The sequence below is a fragment of the Hippopotamus amphibius genome, chromosome 8, assembly GCF_030028045.1.
Source record: "Hippopotamus amphibius kiboko isolate mHipAmp2 chromosome 8, mHipAmp2.hap2, whole genome shotgun sequence".
NCBI lineage: Eukaryota > Metazoa > Chordata > Mammalia > Artiodactyla > Hippopotamidae > Hippopotamus > Hippopotamus amphibius.
In genome coordinates, this window is record NC_080193.1 from 23,809,578 (window position 1) to 23,829,206 (window position 19,629).

Below are 19,629 nucleotides of genomic sequence, written 5' to 3' on the forward strand. Positions count from 1 at the left end.
TGTTAATAATTAAGGAAAGCAAAAACTGTATTATCTCTTAATGGCATTTTGACTTTTTCGTTTCTTTTCGGAATTAATGTTCCCGGTGCATTTTCTGTGATGTCAGGATACTGAAGAACCCCATATTTCCCAATTCTGTGAACTTCTTGCTCTTGGTTTTGAGTCTTGCTGTCACATGTGAAATGCCCCCCTTCCCACCGGCCCCTTCAGCCTAGTGGATTTTCCTTACCCAGAAGTCACTGCCCTCTTTACAACAGATCGTCACCTCTTTGGGGGCAACTGCCCCTCCCTGTTCTGAATCCCTTAGTATGAGGGTTCCAACCCCCAGGCTCAGAGACAGTCACATGACTCAGGCCCAGCCAATGAGAGTGGTGTATCTCATAGGAGGTAGAGATTGGTTCCAGGTTGGTGGATTCTCAAAGTGGGGCCGTTCAGAGGCAAGAAATAACAGTCCTGGGACTTTGGCTGCAACAATTAGGAAACTCATTTTCTCTTTACTTGGGGTGTGAGTCTTGGAGCCGCTGGTGGCCACCCAGATGGAAGCAGCCGGGAGGGCTCTCTCGACATCATTTGAGCGCTTACATCCAGTGTTCTTATGGACCGTGGCATTTCTGTCTGGAAATTTCCCACGATTTTCCATCTTAGCAGCTCATGAAATTCCCTTCTCCACTTAAACCTCAGGGAATGAGTTCTTCTACGTGTTTCTGAGTCTTATCAAACACACTGCCCCCTCCAGTCCTTGTTTTCTTTTAGTTCTTGTAAATCAGACTCTGGAAATTCATTCTTTTTTTTTTTTTTACATTCTGGGAACAGGTTACATAGGACAGCGGATGGTACTGAGGAAGGTAGTCAAAGGGACAAGGGACCAGTGTACAAGAGGGAGACTGGAATTGTGTCGGGCAAGTCATTGGCGCTCAATAAAGCTTTGCTGGATGGATGGAAGGACAGGGAAGAATGTCAAGTGTGTCTTGGTGTGAACTCAGAGAGGCTGCCGTCTCTGCAGTGGGAAGTGGGCGGGGGGATGGGGCAGAGAGCCTGTTAGCTGCCATTCTTATCCTCGGGGCGGCTGACCTTTACTAAGCATCTGCTGAGTGCCGGATCCCTGGCTAGAGATTTGCTCCCGGGTGTCTTCAGAGGCTCTCCGAAGAGCTCCACAGGGGATGCCAGGAGCCTTCCGTTCTCATCATCTTGGACTGAGCACTCCCTTCACCTGAACTAATTAGCTCTTAGTTTCCAATACCTTGCCACTCTCGGTCCCCATAGAGGAAAATGGCATTTAAAAATGTGATGGAAAGGCTTTTCCTTCAGCTGTGGTGACAGGGCTACTTGTCATCTCTGTGTTGGGACGTGGCAAGTCTTTTGGACTATTTGGTGTATCTGTGATGACAAAAAGCCCAGCAGACACTTGGCGGGGGGGAGGGGTGGGGGGGTCTTCCCTCAAGCAAGGAAACGGCCCTTCCAATAGTCCCCGAGATGTGGTCACCTGTCCCTGTTGAAACGTGGTGCGACAGGAATGGGTGGAAGAGACTTGGGTTCAGAGTGACCCAAAATTTTTGATTTTTGTTTTCTTGGGGGGTTTTGGCCATACTGCTCGGCATGTGGGATTTTAGTTCCCCCATCAGGGATCAAACCTGTGCCCCCTGCCGTAGAAGCACGGTGTCTTAACCACTGGACCGCCAGGGAAGTCACCAAATTTTTGTGTTTGAGAGTCATGCCCAGGAATGAGGCGCCAGAGAAAGAGAAGGATGTGCATCTTGCTTTTTTTTCTCTCCTTTTTATCTCTGTGACATTTGGTAAATTACCTATCCTTACAGAGTCTCAGAATCTTTGTCAAGTAGAAATTCGAAGCACACAGTAAGCACTGACACATGCATTTTTTCAAATTGAGGTGAAATTCTCACAACATACAATTAACCTTTTAAAAATGTACAAGTTCAGTAGTGTCAAGTGTGTTCACAATGCTCTGTAACCGTCACCTCTCTCTAGTTTCAAAACTTTTTCATCAGCCTGGAAGAACACGGGTACCCACGAGCACTCGTTTCCCAACCGCCCTCCCCCAGCCCCGACACCCACTAATCTACCTTCTGTCTCTATGGATTTGCCCTTCCTGGGTATTTCATATAAAAAGAATCATACAATTTGGGACCTTTATTTACACGTGGTTTCTTTTATGTAGTGTAGTGCTTTCGAGGTGCATCCGTATGGCAGCATGTAGTCGATTTGCATTCCTTTTTACGACTGGATAATATTCCGTTGGTGGATTTACCACAGTTTGTTTATCCACCCATCAGATGGACATTTGGGTTGTTTCCACATTTTGGTCATTGTGAATAGTGCTGCTGTGAGTGAGAACAAGTCTTTACATTTTGATGTTGGTGAATGCTATGATTGATAATTTATATTAATTGTATAATGAAGTAAATGCTATTTAATTAATGCTATGAAATTATATTTTTAAATAGGGTTAACCCTTGAACAACATGTGTGAACACTGTGCGGACACGCTTATTCACAGATTACCTTCATTAGTGAATACTATAGTACATGAGCCAGAGTTTGGTTGCATCCAAGGATTCGATCCTTCGATTCGGAGGAACCAGTGATACGAAGGGCAGATTCTAAGTTATACCTGGATTTTCAACTGTCTGTGGGTCAGTGCCCCAATCCCTATGTTGTTCAGGGGTCAACTGTACTATTATTAACTCTTTATATTAATACTAGTTCTCATAATATTAACATGTTATAGAATAATATTAATACTATTTATACTAATTAACGCGTGACTTGCCCACAGAGCTAAGTAGTCAGACCCAGGTACGGGAAGCCTGCTCACTCGTTGATGTCCTCACCAAGTCCCAGGAGTTCCAACCGACAGTCTCAAGAACTCTGATCAAAAGTGGTCCAGGCTACTTTCCAGCCATCACTTTTTAACTGGGCTGAGCTGGATGCAAAGGTCTCACACACCCTGTCTCCCTTCCATTATATTCCTCCGGCTTCTCAGGGTAACTATGGAATTGTGAGATTATCACCTACGTGGTGTACTAGATGCTGGACTTTTTTCCCCCCATTTAATGTGCCCGGTGGGGAGCTGCTACCATGACCCTAAATGAAAATGATACAACAGGGATGGTAAGAAGGGGGTCCACGTCTCTGACTCCCTTCTCTACTTTTGTTTTCTAAAGGTAAAAGTCCAGGTGTGTTGCCATGGTGACAGAGCTACCACCAAACATTGATCAGGTTGATTAGGTTTGCCCAGAGCTGAGTTTTATTCACCCATGGCTCTTTGAGCATCACTATCTCATCCCCGCTCTTCCTTGTGGAGCAGGTGTGGCTGCCCACTCAGTTGCTGCTTGTTCTGTGCATCTCCTGCTGTTGCAGGCGATGATGCACCTGGAGACACCCTCATCTCCCAGGCTGCCTGCTCAACCTTCCTGCCTGACAGGGTCCAGCGAGGCCCTGCTTCTTTGAGTTCTGTGATCCACATCATGCCCTCTGCCTTTACCAATCACTACAGAGCGTGTTTTCACGCTGAGGTTGGCTGTGCTCTGCCAGAGGTGACTTGAACTCAGAAGCAGAACTGCGTCCCTTGGCCTCCTTCCAAGCTTATCCCAGATTGACTTCATCAGGATTCTGAGTTACAAGTGACAGAAATCCAACTCCAAACTTCTTTGAAAGGGGTCCGTGGGACCTGATGGACCCATTATTCACAAAGTCTGATAGCAGAGATGACTGCAGGTATAGCTGGATACAGGTACCCAAAGGTACCTTTGAAAGCCTTTCCTCCCTCTCTTGGTTCTGATTTCTTCTGGGTTGTCTTCCGTGGTGATATGAATAGTGCACCCCACCCCCCAATTCATGTTTACCTGCACCCTCAGCAGGTGCCCTTATTGGGAAATAGGGTTTTTGTAGATGTAATTAGTTAAGAGTGATGCATCTACAAGCCTGGGAACACCAAGGATTCCCAGGGACCACCAGGAGCTAGGAGAGGAGCATGGAACAGATTCTCCATCAGAGCCTCCAGGAGTAACCAACCCTGCCTACACTTTGATTTTGGATTTCTGGCCTCCTGAGCTGTGAGAGGATAGATTTCTCTCCCGGTTGGTGGTCAATGCTTATGGCAGCCTTGGGGAAGCAGTGCATCCTCATTCCCAGGCTGATTCTCACCGAGTGGAATCAAAGATGGTTTCTGGCTTGCACCAGGCTTGTCACCTGCAGACCGAGGCTGGAGGGGAGACATGCCTTTTTCCTTATTGTTATGTTTGCCCAGTGGAAGGACTGCCCAGGCCACACATCCAGCCTCCTCTTCAGCCCTCCACTCACTCCCTGGCTGCATGGGAGGAAGAGGAGCTCAGAGAGGGAGAAGTGAGCTTCACCTCCCTGGTTGCCTCTTCTCAAGGCCTCCTTCTGCTCTGGGCCCAAAGGGCAGGCTCAGCACATGGGGAAGGTGGGTTTAACCCAGGGGAAGTGTAGGGCAAGCCCTTTTGGAATTCATTCCAAAACTACATCCCTGTTGTCACTAACAGCTAATGTTTTGACCTCCACTGTGTGACTCCTGGGTGGATGATATCACATCATTTCATCACTAACCTGTGAGGAAAGCACAGAGGAGCTAAGTGACGAGTCCAGAGTCACTTGGTGACATTAAGCGGCACCAGACTCCTCATCTCTGAGCCAGGAATCCTCACCCCCTCTGCCATTGTGCACCCAGTCTCTCGAAGGCAAACTGGAGACCCAGAAGGAATGAGGCTTCTTTTCCCAGAGGCCAGAACTGACTGGTTATGACAACAGGCTTTTCTGTGTCTCTATTTTTTATAAATTTATTTATTTATTGGATTTATTTTTTTATGAGCTGTGTTGGGTCTTCGTTACTGCACATGGACTTTCTCTAGTTGCTGAGAGTGGGGGCTCCTCTTCATTGTGGTGCCTGGGCTCCTCATTGTGGTGGCTTCTCTTGTTGCTGGGCACGGGCTCTAGGTGCATGGGCTTCAGTAGTTGCAGCACATGGGCTCAGTAGTTGTGGCTCGAGAGCTCTAGAGCACAGGCTCAGTAGTTGTGGTGCACAGGCTTAGTTGCTCCGCGGCGTGTGGTATCTTCCTGGGGCAGGGCTCAAACCCGTATCCCCTGCATTGGCAGGTGGATTCTTAACCACTGCGCCACCTAGGAAGTCCCATCTCTGTCTTTATTTAGAAGGATCCAAGCATTTCTGATGGCAGGATTGTAGATTAGCCAGAGCAAACAGACCCTGAGGTTTCCTTTCTTGAGGTCCTGGGAGGTCCTTTCTAGGATCAGCTTAGAAAAATGAGGATGCAGCCCCTGGGGCTGGAGGCAGGGCCAGCAGAGAAGAGCAAATAACTGGTCAGCCTGGGATCCTGTTAGGAAGAGTGGAGGAAGGTGGCAATGGCCTTTGGATATTCCTGTTATATATACAAGGTGATTTCATAGCACTGGCGCTGTGAGCAGAATTACTGTGTAGATACCATGTATGGAACAAGTGAGTTATAACTAGGAGGACACAGAAACGGCTGAGCGTATGGGGATTAATTTATTTTATTGTATTTTTTCCCCTGAGAGAATCTTTGAGTTCCCACAAAGAAAAAAAGAAAAAGAAAGACCTGCCCTCTTGTTTGAGGCTAGATATTCTCATCATACTGCAAGTTGTCTGAGACATTGATTAAATCCATCACTCACAGTTGAGAAGAAAGAGTGGGAAACCCTAGAAATGGTTAGGGTCCCTGGGAGACACTTGAACTTGGAATCTATTTAATAGCTCTTGGCACAGAAAGCAAACAAGAGTCTCTTAGAGATCAAAGGACTTTTATCTCGCTCAGTGGAGAAATCTGTTTCTTCAATCACTTATTGTTGGAGCCAAAAACATCCCTGGAGTGAGAAAAGAAGGAAGAAATGTGTTCTCCATTTCTGTCCTTACTGCAAATCTGAGTGTTTGCTTTCCAGGTTCTTTTTGTGGTTTATAAGGAAAAAAAAAGTTTTAATAGATGAAAGCATGAATTAATAGCTGACTTTCAGATCTTCAGTTTGGGGCTGTTTAGAGGTATCATGGAATGTCTCATTGGCAGAAAGCTCACAGACTCACTGATGCTTCAACTTTTTTTTTGTTTTAAAATATATTTATTTATTTATTTATTTTTTATTGGCTGTGTTTGGTCTTCGTTGCTGCACATGGGCTTTCTCTAGTTGCAGTGAGGCGGGGCTCCTCATTGTGGTGACTTCTCTTGTTGCGGAGCACAGGCTCTAGGCACGTGGGCTTCAGTAGTTGTGGCACATGGGCTCCATAGTTTTGGTTCTTGGGCTCTAGAGTGCAAACTCAATAGTTGTGGCACACAGGCTTAGTTGCTCCGAGGCATGTGGAGTCTTCCAGGGGCAGGGACCGAACCCGTGTCCCCTGCATTGGCAGGTGGATTCTTAACCACTGCAGTACCAGGGAAGTCCATCTTCAACATTTAATTAAGCACCTATGATGGGCAGCTCACCGTTGGGAGAATTCGGTGATGGACTGGGTTGGGTGGTGTTTCCGCAAATCCAAATCTGTGTTCACCCAGAAGTTAGGAATGTGGCTGTATTTGGAAATGGAGTCTTTGTAGATGTAATTAGTTAAGTTAAAATGAGGTCATACATGTTAGGATCGGCCCTAAATCCAATGACTGGTGTCTGTAAGAAGAAGAAAGGACACAGAGAGACACAGACAGAGGCCACGTTATGAGGGAGACAGAGGCCACGTGATGAGGGAGGCAGAGATTGGAGTGATGCCTCTACTGGCCATGGAATGCCAGGGATGGCCGGGAACCACGGGGAGATAAGTGAAAGGAGTGCTCTTTTAAAATTATTATTTTTTGGATGCCAGGCAGCCTGTCAGTTGTGTGAGCACATTTCTTCCTTTGTCAGTGATTCAGGGACCCTGTTCCAACAGGAACCCTATGGACCCTGCTGATGCCCTCGAGCAGGACAGCTCTGAGTGTGCAGGGTGTCCGAGGAGGTCTGTCCATCTCAGCTCTGCTTGTAAAGCCAACTGTACAAGTTTCCCTTCCCCTGCCTTCCTTGGTTTCCATTTTTCCCTCTCCATGCAATAGCACAGACCCAACAGACAACTTTGAGGATTTGGGGTTAATTTTGGAGACACACGTTCTCTATTCTAGGGAAGGGAGAACAGGTGTTTAGAAAGGATCTGAGCTAAGGTGTGAAATCTGTGAAGGAAGCTGGGCTTTGCATTAAAAAAAATGCAGCTTTAGAAAACCAGGGAACCTGCTTGGTGGCTCTGGGAGTTAGTTGCAGAAACAGAAGGACCACAATGCAAATTGGAATGAAACCCTCCAAGGAGCCACCGGTGCAGGGGGCAAAAGAGACTGTCTCTGTCTCATGACTGTTAACAGTTTCTAGTTTGGTCATTTTATTTTAAATATTTTTAAAATTAATTAATTAATTTTATTTATTTTCTTAATTTTTCGGCTACATTGGGTCTTCGTTCCTGAATGAGGGCTTTCTCTAGTTTTGGCGAGCGGGGGCTACTCCTCGTTGCAGTGCACAGGCTTCTCATTGTGGTGGCTTCTCTTTTTGTGGAGCATGGGCTCTAGGCACACGGGCTTCAGTAGTTGTGGTGCACAAGCTCAGTAGTTGTGACGCACGGGACCAGTTGCTCTGCGGCATGTGGGATCCTCCCGGACCAAGGCTCGAACCCATGTCCCCTGCATTGGCAGGCGGACTCCCAACCACTGCGCCACCAGGGAAGCCCCTAAATATTTTGATGTTACATCACTTTAGCTTAACTTTTGCTCCATGGTTATTTTTATTTTTTGACCACAGGTGCAAAATTAGCTTCACCATAACTCTGTTCCATGACACATACTTTCTCCTTTGTACCATGTGTGACTCACTTGTATTTATGTAGTAATTTAATTAGTTATGTTTTAATAATGTACTAAGCACCTGTGAATCCATCACCCAAAACAAAAGCTGGCACCTTGGCGTATATCCATTTAACCTGAATTCCTTGAGCAGCTGTCATAAGCATTTTAAAATGTAGTTACGTAAATACTCTGAAGGCTTGATTTTTTTTTTTCTGTTTGCTCAAGAAACTAAACTTTTTCCCAGACATATCTTTGAATTCCAGGTAGGAGTCCTTGAGTGCTCAAAACCAAATATTTCATGATTGTCTTTGGGTAAATGATTTCTTTTCTATTCACCTGCACCAAGTGCAGTAATGTACTCATTTTTTTTCCTAAGCAAATCTGTCTCCTTTCTCAGCTGGTTTCTGGAGGAACAAAACCAGGAGGAAACCCAGGGTGCCATGTGGTTATGTAATAAAAAGAAGTAAGAACAGACATTCAGTAAACTCAATTGCTAGCAAATTTATCTTTTCAAGCCAGAAATGTTTATTAAGTGTTCTTGGGTTCCAGATTGTGGTACTAGATGTTCAAATACCAGGTGATAAAACACGAAACAAGAAAAGTAGACAAACTCCTATCTATCAAGAAGCAAACTAACCAACAAATAGATGAATCAATAAGCCTAAAGGAAAGTTTGATATACTCTGTTTCTCTTCTGTTTCATTTTCCATAATTTCCTTAGGGATTTTTAGAACAGCAGTGCTCTGTTAGAGAATGAAGGTTATCAATCAGTGGAAATTTAGATGTTTCAGAAGCAAGTAAACTCTGGCTCTGCTATTTATTTATTCTGTGATCTCAGATAAGATAGCAAAATATCTTATAGACACTGTGGCATGTCTGTGAATTCATGGATGCAAAAGGTATTTATTGAGGACCTAGTAGATGCCAGATTGGGGTTTGGCTTTGAGGATACGGTAATGAATGAAATAGACACGGTCCCAGCTCTAAAGCTTACCCAGGAATGAATCCAGAACAGAAGTTGGGAAGGGATATTGAAGTTGACTTGTATTTGAAGATATATTCCTACAGGACCACTTTTGAGTTTCCTCTTCTATTGCATTGTACCACAAATGGCTCTTTATCAGTCATGAAAAACAATTCCAAATTTCTAGTTCCCTAAATCCCTGGGGAGCCGGTGCTTGAAAAGTTATGTTGCTGGCATAGTAAATGTAACGAACCTCTTGGCTAAAGGCCCGTTAGAAATTATTTTATGTTCTTAAATGATAAGTAAAAACACACACTTCCCAAGAGGAATAATTGGACTTGCCGGAGGATTTTTTTTTTTTTTTTTTTGCAAAAACAAGGGCCGTTATGTGATCTGGTGTTGTATGACATCAGGACAACTTCAAGAGTTAATTACATTCTTAATTACAGCTTTGTATTGAATTAGAGAACCGTTATTCAGAGCGTAATTGAAACCCTGCTGAGATCACGTCTGTTGCCAGCTAATTGCATGCCATGTTTTAAACTAAACTTTAAATAAAAAAAAACCAGTATTTCATTGTCTAAGCTTCAACTAATTGACAGGAGAAACTTAATTGAGGTTTTGTCAATAGACTGAATATTTTCAAATGATCACTGAGAGACGGGTTATAGTCTAGCATAGCAGCCTTCAAATATTAAACTGTGAAGGTGCTTACGTCAAATTTAGGAAAGAAACCTGAATAGGAGTAATCTGTTCCTTGGTGAGAGGGAGGGATGCCAGGGATGCGTTAACTTGGAATCAGAAGTTATGGGTTCCAGCCCTGCACGGCACCCTTTCTCACTGTGACCCAAGGCACATCACTTCTCCTGTAGGATTTGTGTCTTCATCTCAAGAAGGAGAGTTGGGTAGGTCTTAAAAATCCCTTTTGATTCAGATTTCCTACCTTTGTGACTTAGGGTAAGATGCCTAAGGTAAGGAGCAGTGGATACGATGCCAATTATGACAAAATGTTTAGGATCTTGAGTCACTGGTCCTCTTCGTAGAGCAATGGTCCCCAGCTTTACGGCACCAGGAACTAGTTTTGTGGAAGATGATTTTTCCATGGATGGGGGGAAGGGGATGGTTCAGGCAGTAATGTGAGTGATGGGGAGTGATGGGGGGATGGTTCAGGCAGTAATGTGAGCATTGGGGAGTGATGGGGGAATGGTTCAGGCAGTAATGTGAGCACTGGGGAGTGATGCGGGGATGGTTCAGGCGGTACTGTGAGCGATGGGGAGTGATGGGGAGATGGTTCAGGTGGTACTGTGAGCGATGGGGAGTGATGGGGGATGGTTCAGGTGGTACTGTAAGCAATGGAGAATGATGGGGGGATGGTTCAGGTAGTAATGTGAGGGATTGGAAGCAATGGGGTGGGGCAGATGAAGCTTCACTCACTCACCCGCTGCTCACCTCCTGCTTTGTGGCCCTGTTCCTAACAGGATCCAAGGCCCTGGGGGTTGGGGTCTGCTGCTGTAGAGTAGGGTTCTTTCATGGTCAGCAACGGAAACTCTGTGGTTAACCTAATAGAGAAGGAATTCCAGGAAAGGTATTAGGATCATCAGTACCAGTAAAAGCCAGACATGAGAACCCTGCTACTAGCCTAGTTAGCAGAAACCTACCAGTGCTGCTGCCTACATCTCTGGAGTCCCTACCTCACGCCACTCAAGATTTGGAATTCCTTGGGAGAGGCTGATGGCTAAGCATGGCTCACATGCTCTGCTTTGATGGAAAGAAGAGAAGACCCTTCCCTGGCAGTTCTATTGGGTCTCACTCAATGAGGAAGGAGCAGTTACCATAATAAGTAGTCAGAGTGCTGTAACTAAAAGAAGGAATATTGAATTCTGGTCAGCCAAAATCAACACACCTCACTGTCCTTTCCCATTTTAAACCTTCTTGAACAAACATGTGACGTGTCTGACTTTTGTCTGAGAAAAAGCCCTGCCCTGTGTGAGACCTTGGACATTTCCAAGTGATAAAAACGTTGATAGCAGTGTTGAGAAAAAAAAAATTGTCAGCATAAAGATTGTGGATCTCAACGACATTAAAAAAGAAAAGAAAAGAAAAAACAGTTTTCTTTAATCGTCTTGCCCTATGGTCTAACAAGACAAACCGAGGTCCCCAAAGTTGTTGTTAGAAACACTTCTGTTTTTGTTCTCGCGGGCTGTTTTCTCCAAGTGTATTTTTCTCAGATGGATTGCCCTGGTGGTAAAATCAATTCATTTTATTTAACTAGTCAAGCTGCAGTGAAATGTCAGATCAAGTGAGAGTCTGCCTGCACCTTTTCTGATTCCGCCTGTAACTTTCTTTTCCTTTTTGTTTTTTGGTTTTGTTTGTTTTGCACGTTGGTTTTGGTTTTGTTTGTTTTGTCTGTCTACAGATCTTCATTTTGTAGAATCGCAGAAGTCAGTTTTGTTATCATTGACTTTTGTTGATTTGGGAGCCCGACTTTTTCTTGAAATGTTTCTTGTGCTGATAGATTTAGGATTCGTACCTCTTTTCTTTCTGTTATTTTGCTGATTCTCCTTTTTCTTTTTAACATCCAGTTGACAGTAACCCATCCAGAAGATGAATATGTCATGAGGGATAAGATAATAAGGGATTTAAAATAGGTTTCTGAGGACTTCCTAGGTGGTGCAGTGGTTAAGGATCTGCCTGCCAATGCAGGCAACATGGGTTCGGACCCTGTTCTGGGAAGATTCCACATGCCACGGAGCAACTAAGGCCATGCACCACAGCTATTGAGCCTGTGCTCTAGAGCCCATGAACCACAACTATTGAGCCCATGTGCCGCAACTATTGAAGCCTACTTGCCTAGAGCACATGCTCCACAATAAGAGAAGCCACCACAATGAGAAACCAACATACCACAATGAAGAGTAGCCCCCGCTCTCAGCAACTAGGGAAAGAAGCAACAAAGGCCCAAAGCAGCCAATAAATAAATAAATTTTTTAAAAAAGATTTGTTTTAAAAAAACAAATAGGTTTCTGAGAAATTGGAGGCCATTGTCAGTATCCAGTTCTTTTATTGTCCACGTGAAGCCCTCGCATGGAGGGGTGTGTCAGGTGGACTTCTTTGGTTGCCTGAAATAGAAACTGATTGGGGATAACTGAAGCAAAATAAAGCCTGCCAAGAGCCTGTCAGGGACTCACAACATCTGGCTTGGAAAACAGATTGAAGAGAATTTCGACCATGATTTTCGATAGGGGCATGCTGCTCAGGGCGCCATTCTTGGGAAACAGGCAAACCAACAACCCCAACCGTGTCATTGGCCCCTATGTCATTGTTTATGATTTAAAAATCTGGGGAAAGACGGCTGTCAACAGAGAATGGTTAAACAAACTGTGATCCATCCATACAATGGAATACTACACAGCCATGAAAAGGAACAAATGAATACATGCAAGAGTTTGGATGAATATCCCCTTAGGAATATACTGAGTGATAAACAGCCATCCTCAAAAGGTTATGTATTTGATTCTTCCATTGAAGTAACTTTTTTGAAAAGACAGAATTTCAGAAATGGAGGATGGAATTAGTGATGGCTGGGGCTTAGCAAGGGATGGTGTTGGAGGGCAGTGAATGTGATTATAAAAGGGCAGCAGGAGGAATCTTTGTGATGAAACTCAGTATGTTGACTCTGGCATTGAAAACATGAACATACACAAGTGAAAAAATAGTGTAGAACTGAATGCAAAGCACAGACACAGCTGCCTACAAACTGGGGAAGTCTTGAGTAAGAATGGTGAATTGTATCAATGTCAGTATCCCAGTTGGGATATTGTAGTATCATTTTTTTTTAAATAAACACCAGGGCTTTAATCCTCTTAAATAAAATTCAACATTTAAAGTATACCAAGCATGCAGTCCTCAGATTTCTAAGAAAGTCCATCTTACTAGGGAAAATACCTTCAGGTCATTAGTAACTAGTTGGGTACAGACTTCAACATGTCTATAAAGAAATGAACAAAACAGGACAAAAGTAACTGATTCTGTCAAAATCAGTTACTGGCAAAAGAAGGAGGTGAGAATGTTAGGATATGCCTACTGGTCTCACATCTTCCAAAGCCAGAAGATGGTCATTCTTAGCAGCGAGATAGTAACTGATTATAAATGAACTCAAATACGTTCTTCACCAAGGGCATCATAAAATTTTTCTTAGCAAGAAAAATGTTTATAAACTCTTGCCTTTCCTTCATTGGTGACAGGCGGTGGGGCTAGGCATTCCAGGAGCTGGTGTGGGACAGTGAGACGCAGAGGACGCGGCACGGCCGCAAGCAGACAGCGGGATTCCCGAAGACCTTTCATTCATCTCAAACACCCTGATGTCGCCAGGGTTTGAGCAGATGCAGTATTTTTTATGATACCCTAGGGTCCAGTCATGTCCCATGGGCCTGTTCTGTAAGTATGTGGAGCTATTCAACCTGTGTTAAAAATCAATGAACAGACTCCCGAATTCCAGTTCCTCAACACAACTGTGCAACTGGCTTACTGTCCTGTTGAGCCACTGGTTACTAAAGCCTCGCAACAAGGTTTAGGAAAAGGTCAAGAGCATTTGTAGAGGAGAAAAGATGAACCAGCCTGAGTCATAGCGAGGGGCGGGACTCGAGCAGAGCACCTAAGCCTCCTTCACCACCCCCACCAGGATGGGTCTCAGGGTGCGCCCGTGCAGCTTGCAGCCCACTTCGTTAACTAGCGCCACCGTGCCTGGCTCCTTCCCCTCAACCGGCGTGTGGAACAAAGCCTCGTGCTCGTACGGGTCGAACTTGGCCCCCACGGGGTCGAACTTGGCCCCCACGGGGTCCAGCCGGAGCAGGCCATGCTTCGTGAGCACCTTCTGGATCTGGACCTCCGTCATCATGAGCCCCTCGTACAGGTTCTCCAGGTGGGGATTATCGTCTCTAATCTCTTCCTTAGGGACGCACTGTGTTGCCTTCTCCAAAATGTTGGCCACCTCCAGCAAGTCCTTGCAGAAGCCCTGGATGCCATATAGTTTTGCCTCCTCCACCAATTTTTGGCTTCTCTGCCGCAAGTTCTCAGTATCTGCTAAAGCTCGCTTATATTTTTCCATGGTCTCCTTTAGCTGTTCTTCCAGCTTGACCTTCTCTTCCATGAGTGTCTTCTCTGTAGAGGGAAGATCTGTCTTCTGTTCATTCTGGCCCACGTCCTCTTCCAAGTTTTGGCCAGTGTTCTTCTGTTTTGTAGCTGTGCACAGCAGCCGAGGAGAGGACCTGAGAGACAATGCCAGAGCCCGGAGGCTGTGCAGCACCAGCCTCATGCACCGAGCTGCCATGACTGCCGCTGGCACTGCCTGTAGTATCACTTTGCAAGATGTTGCCATTGACACAGATGTAGAGAACAAACATATGGACATTAAAGGGGGAAAGTTGGGGGTGGGGGTGGGGTGGGATGAATTGGGAGATTGGGATTGACATATATACACTAATATGTATAAAACATAACTAATGAGATCCTGCTGTATAGCACAGGGAACTCCACTTTTCTGTACAGTAGAAACTAACACAACATTGTAAAATAGCTATACTTCATTAAAAAAAAAAAAGATATTGCCATCTGGAGAAACTTGGTAGAGTCCACTGATCGCTCTGTGCCATTTCTTACAACTACTTGTACATCTATATTATCTCAGAATTTTCACTTAAAAAAGATCTTCTGGGAGAGAGTATCCATTTGGTCTATTTCTGACTCTTAATAGGACTGAGTAGATGATATGATGGAAGACCCATCAGAGACCCTACAGCTTTTGTCGTAGGAAGCCAGGACTTTGACTTGTTTCTTGTGGGAGAATATATCCCCCCTAAACAAGCCGCAGTAACATTTCCAACCCGCAATGCTTCCAGAACCTTGCTACTCCCCAGTAAGAAGTGGAAACTATTTCAGTTCCCCTTGAACCTGGACAGTCTTGTGACTTAGGACAGATCGAATATACGGGTGATGCTAAGTGACGTGAAGACCAGATCATGAAGGGCGATGTGGCTTCTGCCTATGTTTCCCTGCCTCTCCTGAGTCACTCACTGGCCCTTGGAACGCAGCACGTTGTGAGGAAGCTCAGGCCACCTGGAGAGGCAGCCTGTGAGTGTTCAAGCTGACAGGTTCAGCTGACGGACAGGTTCAGCTGACGGACAGGTCCACGGCCACACAAGTGAGTGAGTCTTCAGATGGTTCTAACCCCCAGCCTTGGAGGTACCTCCACAGTTGTCGTGTGGAACTGAGGCAAGGTACTGCGGCCGAGCTCTGCCCAAATTACAGATTCATGAGCAAAATCAATGTTGTTTTAAGCCAGAAACTTGGGAGATGGTTTGTAACACAGAAATAAGGAACTGGACTACCTTTTTTCCCCAAACACCGCGTGCAGTGAGGGACAGGAAATTCCCTGTTAGGATGAAGCTGGAGAGCGAAAAACAACATATGGCTGCACCACGGGATGGGGACCGGCTTTATCTCTTCACACATCCGTCACTTGTGAGAGCTCACTTCAGGGGCTAGGGCAATTTGGAAAACATTAGTGACTAGAAGAAATCAGGACCAACAACCTGCCTAAGAAGGTCTTTTTGAAGCATCTAGGGGGTGCTATTCTATTTAATATTTTGTGCATGAATTATGGGGAAGCATTGAATCATCGCTAGCTGAAGCATCCCTGTTTTCTTTAGTGTTTCTTGACTTTTCTATGGACTACTTCACCCTGCTGCTCTGTCCGTATGGATGGGGAGATATCCATTAAAATGAGAAGCAGGAGGAACAGACTCAGGGAAGGTTAAATATGCAATATTATTATGTAAAGTAAAGCAGAACTCATCCATTCATTCAGCATATATTTTCAAGTGCTTATGCTGTTCTAGGGCTGCAGATACAGCCGTGAACACGTTGGACAGGGTCCCTGATTCCGTGGGTCTCACCTCCTGGTGGAAGGGAGCGGAATTAAACAGGTAGACAAGCAGACCAGCTAATTTCCATGTTTTTGGTGAGGCAATGAGAGCATCAGGGAAGAAAACTTAGAGAAAAATGCAGAATTCAAACATCAACCGCAGGAGAAATATTTCAGTAAGGTCCTGGCTCCATGAAAGTCCCAGGAAAAAGGGACCAATAATTCTGTCCCTTAAAAACAGCTAAGTTTCCTGAGGCTGGGCTGATTGGGAACGTGAAAGACAAAGTATTAAGTCCATCAGCTGAAGATTGGCTGAGAGCCACTGGACACAGAATGGGGAGCCCACGAGCCTAAAAGGCGAGATTGTCAGGCGTGACGAAGCAGGAATTTTAGCCGGAAAATATTCACAAATTGCGGGCCAAGAGGGAAGTGGGGAATCTTCATCTTGCCTTCGCAGCCTTGCTTGTGGGGGCCCGGCTGTCCTTTATGGTTAATATAAAAATCAATATAGCAAGAGATGAGTCTTTGCTGCGATAATATTGGCTCCTTTCACCAGGCGTGTGGAATTAGATTACTGATAGACGCGCCTCTGTCGCCTCCCCAGGCTCCAGATAGAATCTGTGAGCTTTGCCAGTGAGCACAGGACCAGAGCGGGCATCGTGGACCAGCAGGCAGCCAATCGCGGAGGAGAAATTGTAATTCCCTTGCAAGACATCATCCTGGAGGGAGCAGAGGAGGCAGCTTGCCTGATACAGGATGCTCAGCAGCTCTGCGGCCAGACTCCTCCACATAAGCTTTGGTACCTGCGTGCAGCGCACACACTTGGCGCAGGGGAGGTGGCATCGATTAAGAGAGGAGAGGAAGAAAGGAAAAGACCGGAGGAAAGGACAGGAGGGAATCCAGCTCGAGAAGGGAGGAAAGCCTGCAAGCAGTGCTTTCAGGAAACTTGCCCTAAAGACCTTGGGTTAAAATGTAGAACTTTAAATAAAGGGACAGATCGTATGTGCATTTACCCTGATTTGCCCCATGCCACGTGGAAACTTATTTTTAAACACATGTGGTCTGTCCTAGGGAATCCCCATGGGAACACCTTTATCAGTGTCGACAGAAGCCCCTGTCTGTCAGCCTGTCCTCAGTCCATCTTCCCTAACATCAGAGTGTAAGCGCAAAGGGAAGAGAGCATAGCACCTTGCAGGGGCTGAGATTAAACAAGGGCACTGTCGTTGTCATGTTTTTCCAGATTATGAAACTAATAGAACATGGAAAGAATAAAATAAAAGCCACCAGTCAGCTCCACTCAATAACATCAACTGTCAATAATTCTTATGTATTTTCTGCCGATTTTTCTTAATCTCGTGGTCACTTGCTCGCTCTTATATGTGTGTGTATATATACACACACAAATAGTTGCATATATTATTATATAAATGTAATATGTATAACAAATATATATATAATAGCAAATATATCTATATATAGGTAGATAGGTATATACAAACAACGTATATTTACAAAGTTAAAACCAGATGGTATTTGCAGGTTTTCACAGGGCTGTTGGTTTTTTGTTTTGTTTTGTTCTGCTTTTGTCATTTTAATTTCATTTCGTGAGCATTGCCTGACTTCAAGAAATTATCTTTGAGAACAAGACTTGAATGATTATGTCTTATATCCAGTCACATGGATGGATATTTGAATTATTTCCAATTTTGTACCCTGATAACACTGCCTAAATGGACTTCACGGTAAACCACTTACTACTTTTCTAAGTCAATCAGGATAAATTCCCAGGAATTTCTACCACATCCCTCAAAGCTGAACTCTTGAGTGAACGTTGGGGAGAGGCGCTCCGAAGGCCCTGCCGGAGATGCCTGGTTATTCTGCAGAAAGGCCGCAGTGGTCCACCCACCCACCAGCCCATGAGTCGTCCATCTCAGATAAGAATTCCTTTATTTCCTTTTTCCATTCATTGTCTTAATAATTACTAGGGTTGTTGTTGTGTATTTTGTATAGGGAAATATAAAGAGATAAACTAATAATAGACCTATGAATTCAATGCCCAGATAATCTCTTGTGCGTTTAAAGTAACAATACCACCCCTCCACCAAATGTCTCTATCTGGTCCAAAAATTGGACCATGGCAGAGAGGAGAATGTGGAAGTTGAAGGTTGCCCTCGTTGCAGATCATCTCGCCTTATGCTCACCATTAACAGTTTGTTGTGTAAAAATACATTTGTGGCATGTGTGCATTATAGTCTTATATAAATATATAAAAGAATATATGTTCTTTTAAAATGTTACTCAAAATATCCTTTACCATGAACTTCAGTGTGCCTTGGAGATGTTTTCATTCTAACACGCACTTGCCTGCATTGTTTTATTATCATTAATCATTAGTCAGTCCCTTATGGAGATTGACTAAATTATTAAACAACCATAAATTACAGTTGTTTCCAGTTTGGGGCCCTTAACCACAGGGACCTGGTGTCCCCCCAGTACCACCCTGTTGGTCCCCCACAAGGTGACCTGCAGTGGTCTGGGCATGCTTTGAACACTATGCTGCCCTCCCAGTAAGAAAAGAATTCCAGTGCCCTGAAGCCGTCTCCACTGGGATTGTTGGACTATTCGAAGTTTTTCTGTCTTTTTCTTTTCTTTTTTACTTTTTGGCCACATTGCGTGGCATGCAGGATCCTAGTTCCATAGCCAGGGATCGAACCTGCGCCCCTGCAGTGGAGTTCCGCTGTGGTGGCTTCTTACGTGTCGGTTCCCTGTCCCACATGAACAGGACAGATGTGACGCGTCCTGGCTTGTCTGCAGGATTTGTGCTGGGTGGGATTCCTAGGTCCTCCTGAACTGGTACTCAGGACACTGCCTGTGTCTACTCAGTGTTGGGAGGAAGGAATGAATGAGTCAGTGAATGAATGCACGTTGTTTCAAAGATAAATATCATCTCACCAGTTAGGTGGGAAAATAATCATGTGTTACATCGTAGTGTATTTTTGACAAGTGTAAGGGAATAGTTCACTGCTTCAGAAACTCCAAAGAAAGCAATAAGGCACAAATCTATCTTGGTTTTCCATCTGCATTCATCCCCACTGCCTCACTCAACTAGACATCCAGCCTCCTTGGACTCTCCCTCATCTGTCTTCTGGGTCTGAGGGGCTTGTGGTACCCAGCCTGGCAGGGTTGCACCTTTCAAGTCTCCAGATCTGCTAGAAACAATTTAGAAAGACAAATACTTCTGAGACTCCGGCTGATGCTCACCCACCCCTGGGTGACGAATCTTTCCAAACGTAGGCGCACACGTCATCCTTCTGGGGGTCTGGGTTTTTCATGCTGCCCCAAGCCGGCTGATGGTTGAACAGCCAAGGAATCTCAATATCTACGATGGAAACTGTGACCGAAGGGGAAAAAATGTGCTTGGAGACTGCTCCTCCCCAGACCTGTCCAAAGCCTGGGTAATTAGTCTGTCACTTTCAGGGAGGCAGTGTTGAATCCAAATCTCTATGAGCCCCTGTGGGGTCTTACCTTCTCCCAGGACTGTGTAGGGGGGAAGGCAGGGAGCAGAAGAGCTCGAAGACTCATCAGATGTCTTCCTGGCTCATTGTTTCACAATATTTTTCTTTCTTTCTCAACTACTCATAAAATAGCACTTAGGAATTAATTATATTTTCACTAAAGCAGAGCCTTGCTTTTTATTTTGATTGATTGATTTTTAGCTTGAATTTGTATAATTCTGGGAAGCTCAAGATTACCTGTGTTGTAGGGAGGAAATGTTAGAAAATGTAAAAAAGTGAGACATTTTAGTGATTTTCATTTTCCCTTTAAGTGATCCTCTTTTTCCCTTTAAATGATCTTTTCTCCCCAAACCCCTTGGCTATGTCACG

The 19,629-nt window shown here is 44.7% G+C and overlaps 2 protein-coding genes across 2 annotated transcripts in view; one reads left to right on the forward strand and one right to left on the reverse strand.

Moving 5' to 3' along the window:
* TMEM132C (transmembrane protein 132C) overlaps window positions 1-19,629 on the forward strand; it is a 395,705-nt gene that overhangs the window by 42,535 nt on the left and 333,541 nt on the right. The gene's annotated exons all lie outside the window — the stretch shown is intronic.
* Window positions 13,478-14,167, reverse strand: LOC130858301 (grpE protein homolog 1, mitochondrial-like). Its single transcript, XM_057744548.1, has one exon. The coding sequence runs from the start codon at window positions 14,150-14,152 to the stop codon at window positions 13,478-13,480; it is 675 nt and encodes a 224-aa protein (XP_057600531.1). The 5' UTR covers window positions 14,153-14,167.

Bases quoted from the DNA above. Each gene is read 5' to 3' on its own strand.
- LOC130858301 (XM_057744548.1), bottom strand. From the start codon at position 14,152: ATGGCAGCTCGGTGCATGAGGCTGGTGCTGCACAGCCTCCGGGCTCTG.